Genomic DNA, 10,742 nt, shown 5'->3' on the forward strand with positions numbered 1-10,742 from the left:
GGACTCTGACTCCTCTAGAGGCTGCTAACCTTCTCAGTCTCTTGACTTTAAACTGTTAAGTACTTTAAACCAATGGGAAGGCAGGCCCTGTTTGGGGTCCGAGGGTAACATCTGCAACCCACCAGGCTGTGTGTCCTGTCAGCAGGAAGCGTGGAGGGTGGAGTGGTTTCCAGTCCAGCTGTCAGTGGCACCACTGAGTTGATGGTAGTTTCCTTCCTACCATCAATTATAATCACAGTCATACCCCTTTTTCTGGTATTGTGATCTCATTGGAGGCTTTTCATTAACACCTTATTCCTAGAAAGCAAACAAAATGCTTGTTTTTTATAAAGATGAGATCCAAGACATATTAAGTTATACCCTTGAAAACAGCCAGGAAACCCACTGGTGGTCTGCCAGTAAAATTGCTCTTAAAGTGTAGGATAGTGGGTGGAGAGCATGTGACCATATCATCAAGGTGTGATAATTAGCCAAATTATGTGTCTGTAATATGTTCCTGCCCTGTGCAGCCCATGGGCAGGAGAGGCCCCAGAGTGGATCTTTTATTATTTGCCCAGCAGCCTCAGTAGATCATGAAAGGTCTCTGCAAAGTGACCTCAATTTTATTCAACTTGCTTGGCAGCGGCAACTGTGGCAGGAAGCAGGACAGGCAGAAGAGAGAAAAGACAAGTTCATGCTCACATACTTCCTCCTGTGGGAGACAGTAACCATGCCAGGGCCCCAGGGCTCCCACCCCCTTTAGGCTTCTGTGCCTAGCTAGCTGTCCAAGACCCCTGGTGTTCACTAGTCTTGACACCAAGGATGGCCCCCGTGCAGACCAACAGAGAATGGCAGGATTGTTCCAGGGCGATAGAGGGCTGGGGAGAGGGATCTCTGTGAGGCAAGTCTGGGCTATACCAAGTCCCTCTGTTCAGAGGGATCATCTTCTTTCCACCCTCCCTCTCTGTTCAACCCTCCCCCAGACTAAGCCCAGAAGCACACCTAGGCTCGCCCTTGCAACACAGCACAAATGGAAAATCCCTTTAAGCATCTCATTGCTGCACCTCTCCATTCGTGCTTTCAGAAAGTCCCTCCAATTGTCCTCTCTCCGTCTCTGCTCCTCATAGTCAAGCATCACCAAACCACCTGTCTCCTTGACTGCTTTGAATCTCTTATATTATCCAAGCAAGTATATCATTTGTACCTTCCTCAGCTTCATTTGATATTACTTAAAAGCCAGATTCTGTTTTGACACCTCTCAAAGATGCTAGGCCCTTAAAACATATCAAAAATAACTTTCCCACAAGATTTTTCTAACGGATCTCACTCCCTTCTCTCCTTGGCAATGTAAGCCTCAGCACTTGCTTCAAACCCTTCAGTGGCCCATTTCGCAAGAAAGAGCTGTGCCCCGCCAGATTCCTCATCCCTCACTCTAACCCTTGATATTGTTTGCAAAAGTTTGCATATGTACCCTTTTCCTTAAAACTGCACTTAAAAGTGCAGGGTTCTCTATAAAACTAAATACAATGGTCTTCTGGAATAAAAGTTTCTTTACTGGCATGTAAACTTCTTTATGGCTTTTCAATTTTAATACCTTAGGTGATTTTTGCACACCTTCCCGTCCCATTGGCTCCTCATACAAGAGATGTGGAACCTGAGGCCAGAAAGCGAAAGCCTCATGTGTAAAGGTATGGAAATGGAAGACTTCAGTGGAGGACTGCCCCCTCCCTGAGTCAATGCTTTAGCTCGTGCTTGGAGACAGTGAAACAGTACTTAATGCACTTCATCCCACCCCCATTTGTCAATTGCAGCGGCTTATTTTAATAAAAATATTTCCCACCCTTATTTACAAACAGCAATCTTAATGAATTAGCTAGTCTAGTTTACACAGAAAAAAACAAAATACCAGGCCCCTTCCCCCCCAGAGCTATTCCTCATCAGCCATTCAATATGTTGATATCAATTGGCTTAGAATTTAAATTACAGAGAAAGTCCTTTTGTAGCCTTTCTTCTGTTCTCTTCATAATTGTGCTTCTAAAGTTGGTTGTTTGGTGATTACAAAGATATTTCATTGATCACATCACATAACTAAATGATATCTTTTTTTTTTTTTTTTTTTTTTTATTTATTTTTGGGACAGAGAGAGACAGAGCATGAACGGGGGAGGGGCAGAGAGAGAGGGAGACACAGAATCGGAAACAGGCTCCAGGCTCCGAACCATCAGCTCAGAGCCTGACGCGGGGCTCGAACTCACGGACCGCGAGATCGTGACCTGGCTGAAGCCGGACGCTTAACCGACTGCGCCACCCAGGCGCCCCTAAATGATATCTTTTAAAAGAACACCATTGGCTACTGGATAAATTCTAACATTCAAAACGTACTATATAATTAGACTCCAACCTAATGATATTTCTTAAAATCTACAATGCTCAATTTGAGCCCAAACTGTTTTTTTTTTCATACATTGTATGTTTCCATCTTTATGACTTTGCTGAAAGGAATTCAGTTTGCTGACCTAATTAATACCCACAATTGGTTGAATACTTACATATGTCAGACATGGTGCTAAGCACTTTATATTTATCAACTCATCTAATCTCCACAATACTTCAGACAGGCATTATTATGCCCATTTTGTAAGGTGAGGAAGCAGACTCATTGTTTACCATATTCTGTCATACTAAAATACTTACAGTTTCTACTTTGGCCTAACTTCTTTCAGCCTTGGCTTTGGTCCCTATACTAAAAAATAAGTTTTCTCCTTCTTTCCATCTAGGCAATTCTTCCTTTAAGTAAAGAAACCTCTGATACAAGTCATCCATGGCTTTTACAGGTGTTTATATACCAGTCCATCCACATGAGACTACAGTCTACTTAAAGGGTTGTGTTGTCGTTTTGCTAGTTATTTCTGTAAAGTGCATATACCATTCATATAGTAATGAATCAATATTTGTTTCTCCGTTATTATGGGTGGGTCTCTAGGTGGAAGCATTAAACCCTGACCTATAAATGCTCTTTTTCCTAGGAAAACACTTAACCTAAGTAATAATTTCCTTAGAACTCTTTACTGACAACTTGTACATGAAATACAGGGCTATTTAAGATTAACATGGGTCTCCTCCTCCCCCTCCCCCCCCCCCTAAAAACCAGGTGTCCAGTTTTAGTTTGTAGAAAAGCACCGGGTAATTACCTCCGAACACATTTGGGGCACAGCATATTGTCTTCTAGGTGTGGGGGTGGAAAATTACAGGCAGGTAGCAGAAAGAGGGCACACACTCTCCCCTGTTTTTCAGGCACCCAGGCTTGCCCTGCATGAAACTGTAGGCGAACCCAACCCTCTGTGTCTGCAGGCAGACTTTTCCCATGGACCACACACCACCGGACACCTGGGGAAGGAAAGAGAGGGAAGTATGAACACAGCATGACCAAAGTCTAATGTTCTTTTGGTCGAGAATGTATCAAGGTCTTTTGTTTCTTCTGCTTTTCTCAAGTGCCAGCCCCAGGATATGAATCCTAGCTTAACCTACTCTGTCCTGCTTCCTTTTAGAAAATAACCCAAAACAGTTCTTATGAAAACTTAAAAAAAAAAAAAAACCCAAAAAAAAACCCAAAAAACAAAAAAACCTAAAAGTATAATTGGAAGGGGTACTTTCCCTCTCTCCATCCTAGGTTTGCAATAGGGACTCCTTTTTTGGGGGAGGGGGAGACCTCCTTAACAAAAAGATCCACCAAAGAAGATCAGTTTATTAACATGTATGGCACTTATCACTTGGAAGAAACCAACAAAAATGAACTCAAAATGGCAGCTTTTAATTCCAGTTTATGCAACATCTTTTACAAAGAACAATGAATTTCTAAAGAAATGACACGACAGGGGCACCTGGGTGGCTCAGTCGGTTAAGCTTCCGACTTCAGCTCAGGTCATGATCTCACGGTTCATGGGTTTGAGCCCCACATCGGGCTCTGTGCTGGCAGCTCAGAGCCTGGAAACTGCTTCAGATTCTCTGTCTCCCTCTCTGCCCCTCCCCTGCTCATGCTCTGTCTCTCTCTCTCAAAAATAAATAAACATTAAAAAAAAAAAATGATAGGACAAAAGAAAGCAGTTTAAGGCTGGGGGAGGAAGGAGGGGAAGGAAGGTGGGAAGATAAATCTACAGGAAAGAACTAAGCAGTAAGTTTTGTTTGCAAGTGTCTTTAGTGCTGTCTCTCAGTTGATTGCAGCCAAAAGAGAAATTAAAATCTGCCTTTAGGTAGTAAAAAAGGATGTTTTTCTGCTGCTCCTTAATTGCCATCAGCTCAAAACAGTTTTTATTATAAATTTTAAAACAATTTAGAATAGGTATAATTTGGTGTGATATATTCTGGTTTCCTTTAACAGAAAGACTAAACCAGAACAGTCTGGCCTTCATGAAATAGACTTAGTGGTCTCAACAGGCATTGTATTGTGCTAACCAGTTTATAGTCTCCCTTAATTTTATGTCCTGTAATTCTTACAACTTTATGAGGCAGGTGTAATTATTAACCTATTTTACAATGAGGAAACTGGGAACTATATTAGACAACTAGTTAATGTCATTCACTTAACAGATGCTAGAAGATCCAGGGCTTAAGCTCAGGCAACTGATTTTAGAGCCTACCTTTATTTTTAATTCCATAAAAAAGGGGAAAGAAATATAGCCCAGATTGCCACTTCCTTCGATGACATTAATAATTTACAGTAGTGGTTCTCAAAGTGCGGGCCCCAGACTACCATCATCAACACTGGCTAAAAGATTATTAGAAATGAAAATTCCCAGGGTGCCTGAGTGGCTCAGTTAAACATATGACTTTGGCCCAGGTCATGATCTTGAGGTTCATGGTGCTGACAGCTCAGAGCCTGGAGCCTGCTTTTGATTTTATATCTCCCTCTGTCCCTCTCTGTCCCTCCCCCACTTGCACTCTGTCTGTGTGTCTCTCAAAAATTAATAAACATTAAAAAAAATTTTTTTAGGGGTACCTGGGTGGCCCAGTCAGTTAAGCATCTGACTTCAGCTCAGGTCCTGATCTCGCGGCTCCTGAGTTCAAGCCCTGTGATGGGCTCTGTGCTGACAGCTCAGAGCCTGGAGCTTGTTTTGGATTCTGTGTCTCCTTCTCTCTTTCTGCCCCTGCCCTGCTCGTTCTCTGTCTCTCTCTTAATAAATAAACATTTGGGGCACCTGCATGGCTCAGTCGGTTAAGTGTCCGACTTCAGCTGAGGTCATGATCTTCCGGTTTGTGACTTTGAGCCCTGCGTAGGGCTCTGTGCTGACAGCTCAGAGCCTGGAGCCTGCTTCAGATTCTTTGTCTCTCCCTCTCACTTCCCTTCCCCTGCTCACGCTGTCTCTCAACAATAAACATTAAAAAAATTTTTTTTTAAAGAATAAACATTTTTTAAAAATTTAAAAAAAAAATTTACTTAAAAAGAAAAAAAAAAAAATGTAAAATTCTCAGGCCCTATCACAGACCTGAATCAGACACTTTGTGGGTAGGGGTCAGGAGTCCACCAGTCCTTCAGGTGATTTTGACATACCCCAATACCCTGAAATTGATTGGAGGTTAGTTATCAATAGCATTTTTTCCTCAACTGGACCAGAGGCAGATCTCAATATTGGGCTTACCATAGGCATCTTGTGATGATTCCACTGTCTCCATCTTCCCAGCCGTGGATGCAATTCTGGACCAGGAGGCAAACACAGCATCCGGGGCTGAAGTTGTCACAACCACCGTTTCGACTCCTTCCGGAAGAGGATCAGACCCAACGAGGGCCTGCATCCCACCCTCAGGGGGAGCAGCCACTTCAGGAGGGTGGGTTCCATGAGAAGAGCTCTTTTTCTTAGAATTTTCCAGAAACATTTCTCCCTTGTCCATCTTTGACCTTTTTTGTGATGGTGTGAGAATCTTGGCCTCCTTTGCAGTGAGGGGAATGTTCTTCTACAAAGAGGGTTGGTAAGGTTAAGGTGCTGTCAAAGTTGGCTAAGTTGACAATAAATTAATTTTAAAAATAAGATAACATTTTTTCTTTAAAAAATAAAAGTTCAGCCTCATTTTTATTACTCTGTGCAGAGTTGGTGAGAAGGTGGGGAGGGGGTGCTGATCCTCCCCACAGGGGAGGAGTGGGGCCGGAAGGAGGAGCTAAGACAATCCCTCCACTTTTTGATGCTAAAACAGGTAATTAGAATGAGAACTAAACCTTCCACACAAATCACTTACCATTTGATTCGGGTAAGCAAATTCACACAGCCGCCTATATGCATCTAATTTCTAAGACAAGAGAAAAATGAGTTAACCATCTAGTAAGGTTCCTACCCTTCCTCCCGGGAGCAATGCCTCCCACCCCAGGCCCTCACCTGGCCTTTGGTGCTCAGCTTCAGTTGTTGGCACCAGGCCCGCACCACGTCTCTATGAAGCAAGTTGACTGGTGGCAGTGTGGAAGGTAATGGAGGAATAGGGATTTTCTTCCGAATTCTTACTCTTGCATTGTCTTGTGCTGTCTTTTCTGAATAGGAAGTTGGAGGAGAATGGGATAAAATCAGTAAGAACTCACTTTTGTGTAGCCTTCTGAAGTGTCAAAGTATGGGGACGCGTGGGTGGCTCAGTTGGTTAAGTGTCCAACCCTGGTCATAATCTCACAGTTTGTGGGTTTGAGCCCAGAGTGGGGGCTCTGTGCTGACAGTGTGGAGCCTGCTTGGGATTCTCTGTCTCCATCTTTCTCTGCTCCTCCCCCACTCACATTCTGTCTCTCGCAAAACAAATAAAATGTCAGAGTACAACTTAGTTATCACAGTCCAATCCCCATTGTATAGTTCAATGACTTACAAAAGAAGACCCCCTAACCTTCCAGGGACAGAACCTCAAACTTAGGACTGATTTGACTCTTATGAATATCCAGTTTTTACTTCCTGAAACCCCCCACTTGCTCCTTTCTGTGAGCCTTAACCCACAGACTCCAAGGAGATTGTACTAGAAATCACATTTCCGGTCCAGGTTAATGATTGAAATCTTAAACCTCACATCGTCAATCATCAGTGGTACCTTGTCCTCTCACCAAAGAACAAAATAAGCCACCCATTCCCATAATTATGTCAGCCCACCCATCAGGGCAGGGCTCTGGTCTCACTGCACACAGGTTCCTCACAGACTCCCACTGTTCAGGAAAGACTTCCACAAGACACTCCCAGAACAGTCAACTAGAGGGCTATACAAAAGTGAGTTCTAATTATTCCATGGAAACTATAAACAAGCCTTCACCCCACCCAACCCGAGCCAGCAAAATCTTGTCCTCAATTCTTAGAAGAGGGAGCAGAGGGGTGCCTGGCTGTCTCAGTTGGTAGACTCTTGATGTCAGGATCGTGAGTTTGAGCCCACGTTGGGTGTAGAGATAACTTAAATAAATAAATAAATCTAAAAAAGGAAGGAAGGAAGAAAGGAAGGAAGGAAGGAAGGAAGGAAGAAAAGAAAGTAGAGTTTCAAGTGGATTTAAATTTATAGCAGTCTGTCCCTAAATCACTACACATTGAGATCCTTAACCAAGTAGCCAGTGAGGGCAAAATGATCAGAACCAATAATGTTGTTGGAGTTTGGAGACCTGAAGACACCAGTTTTAATACAGGTGCCTGAAAGAAGGCTTCAGGGAGATGACACTTAAGCTAGGTCTCAAAGGAAGAGGAGGGTTTTCAGAATACAGGACCAATTTTCTTTCCTACTTTTCTACTCTTTCAGAAAAGTTCCCCAGTCTTCTTAAACCCAAGATAATGAGATTTGAGGACTTGTAGCGTTCTTACCTTTGTCTTCTTTCATAGATCTTTTTTGTTTGGTCCCGTTCACTGAGGTTCTTGGTAACTTTGGTTCACCAGAAGCTTGCTGTTTTTCTGTGGTTTCTCTTGATACAGGTTGGGATTTGCAAGCGAAATAGTCTTCCCCTGACTTCTTTGTGGAGTTCTGCTGAGAGAGGAGCCAGTCAGTTTTCCCTCGGGTGCCCGACCCACCACATACACTACCTGCCTTGAGATTGCTCACATCCATGGCACCAAGGCATTCATTGCACACCACTGGCAGTATGGATTCTCCTGTGGCAAATCTTCTTAATATCCAGGTTTACTTATAAGACGGGGAAGCAATGATGGGGAAACGGGGGAGCTACTTTTAAAATATAAGAAAAGACAGAAAATACGGATACAAACAAAAGTAGAAGAAGCTAGGCTCTTTACTGGGGGTGGGGGCAGCCCTTGTAATACCCACCCTATCCATTATCTCTCACCTGAAGATATTCTTCCCCCATTCCTCTATTCTCGGACTCTTCCGGAGAAAGTTTCCCCTACTATCGCCAGAAGGATTCTATATACTCATTCAGTGGTTTCTGTGTTTAGCCTGAAGATATACAAATGTCTTTAATTCAGCATACCAGCCTCTCCATTGCCCCAAGGGCCAGAGAATTCCTTTCCAGGCTGTTTCTGTTGGCCTGATGGGTTATCACTCACTCCACCTCAGCCTTTTTTTTTTTTTTTTTAAGTTTTATTTATTTTTGAGAGAGAGAGAGAAAGAGAGAGAGACAAAGTGTGAGCAGGGGAGGTGCAGAGAGACAGGGAGACACAGAATACAAAGCAGACTCCAGGCTCTGAGCTGTCAGCACGGAGACCGACAGGGGCTTGAACTCCTGAACCACAAGATCATCACCTGCACCGAAGTCTGAGGCTCAACGACTGAGGCACCCAGGAGCCTCTCCACCTATCTTCTAATCACATTCTTAAATCTTTCTCTCTTTCAGAATCTCACTTCGAGTATTCATTCCTCTGGAAACCCTTTCTAACCTTTTCAGACCAAGTCAAATGTACATATTGCCTCATTCCTCCCACTTACCAGTTGCAGTTTTACACTTGCTTGTGTGATCTGGTCAATGCTTGTTACTCCATCTGATTATAAGCTCTATAAGGGTAGAATTTCTTTCCCTTTCATCATAGGCACTCAGTAAATATTGGTTAATTGAACCAAAAGAAACAACAGTAGGAATATAGTGATTTGAGAGAGAAACTAACATTTTTTGAGCCTCTACCTTACTAGGGTGTTGACATGTTTCTTATCTTCATTTACTCCTCACAACAAGCTGGTGACAATTTATTACTTTGTTTTTCGGACACAGAAGTTGAGGCTCAGAGGCCGCGTAGTTTAGGACATGCAGGAAGGCACTTCACATAGACAAGAAAGCCTGGATTAGCTCCTAAATCTCAATCTTTTCCAGCATCCCCAAGGAGGGAGTACAGGACAAATTAACATTTGTATGCTATTTTACATCTGTATAGCAACTACACATTCTTATTCAAATTTCACTTTGGCACAGCCTTACGCAAGCGACTCACTTTGGGGCCTCGCAAACCTCTCAAAATGGCAAGGGCAAAAATGATGGTTCCAAAGAAAGAGACTCTAGAGAGTGCTCAGGTTTCCCTGGCACGCAAGTTCGATGCTTCTGGAAGTCTTAAACCTCTCTACCTCTAATTTCCGTCTGCGGGGCTTGTCAATATATCTGGCTTCTGATTATCTGCTAGCCCCAGTGACCCTGGGAAAAGACAACTTCAGACCCAGCACTTTTGGTTGGAGACTGATGTCTGTTGAAGGCAAATTAAATGATCTAGTTCTCTCCCAACCTCAGCTCAATGACCTCTTCCTAAAGTTTTCCCCTCACCTCCCCTTTCCTCCTGCTACCACTTCCCTCCAGCCCTGCTACTTAATTCTTCTTTTGGACAGGATAAAGCACCTTTTCAAACCCAAACAGGAAACCCCATTTCTTACTGTCTCCTCTCCCCAATATACCAGGCTGCGATCATCATTTAGAACTTTACCGCGTTTTTTCGTTTTTTAAGAAGAGGAGAACATTCTAAGGCACATTCTTTTCTCCTCATAATTAGGATCAAATATGCTCAGCAGGAGAGAGAAATATATGAGAAGACTCTCAAAGACAGATAGAAACAAACCCAGTAAAATTGTACTTACCTTTTTGCCTTTTGCTTTCTCCATATCCAAAGAGAAGTCAAGGTTGACAAAAATAAACCCTTAATTCTGAACCGGCCCTGGGCCCAAGACTCTTTTAAAAGTCTCCTCCCACTCACTGTCACCCAAGGGCGGTCTTCTTTTTCTCCTCCCCTCCCCCCTCCCCCATAATTTGTGAATGCCGATATTCATGAGTTGACTCTTGTATGAATTAATAATACCATTCCTATCCACTTTCTGTGAGCTTTTTAACATAATCAATTACAGAGTAGTTCAAGAGACTTTAGGAAACTGACAACTCCTTCAGAAAAATTCCAAGGCAGAAACAAAAGTTGCTACAGACTTCTGAATGGGTTGTGTGAAGGCATTTAATGATGCAACTTGTGGAAACAATAGAATTCCAGGGCCAGACTGGTGGTTTGAAGAAAGCAAAACCATCCTCGTGTTCCACACACATTTTATTTCTTAAGCAAGCTACTCAACCAATCACAGTTCCAGCTTTCCATCTGTACTTACAATAACCAGCACCTTCCTGTCTACCAACAATTAAGAAAAGTAGTTTTTAAAGCCTATTGAGTGTTTGTTATGTACCAAATAGGTTTAAAAGTTCACAGCCATTATTTTATTGTCCTCTAATTTATGGATGACACAAGTATGTATAAAATTATACCGGTAACTTGCTGAATGATGCAGTAAGTGAGAGACCCAGAAATCAAGTCTAGGTGAGCTTTATTCTACTCCTCAAGACCCTAACTTACTAACTCC

General features: G+C 42.8%; 1 protein-coding gene across 1 annotated transcript; it reads right to left on the reverse strand.

The window, feature by feature from the left end:
• Window positions 1-266: 266 nt before the first annotated feature.
• On the reverse strand, window positions 267-8,473 carry DPPA4 (developmental pluripotency associated 4). The gene is made up of 6 exons (XM_049629979.1): window positions 7,778-8,473; window positions 6,344-6,492; window positions 6,207-6,257; window positions 5,615-5,927; window positions 3,170-3,365; window positions 267-297 (listed from the first exon to the last, which is right to left on the reverse strand). Exons 1-6 carry the CDS (start codon window positions 8,016-8,018, stop codon window positions 267-269), a joined length of 981 nt encoding a protein of 326 aa, XP_049485936.1. The 5' UTR covers window positions 8,019-8,473.
• Window positions 8,474-10,742: the final 2,269 nt, after the last annotated feature.

The sequence above is a fragment of the Panthera uncia genome, chromosome C2 (assembly GCF_023721935.1).
Source record: "Panthera uncia isolate 11264 chromosome C2, Puncia_PCG_1.0, whole genome shotgun sequence".
Classification (NCBI taxonomy): domain Eukaryota; kingdom Metazoa; phylum Chordata; class Mammalia; order Carnivora; family Felidae; genus Panthera; species Panthera uncia.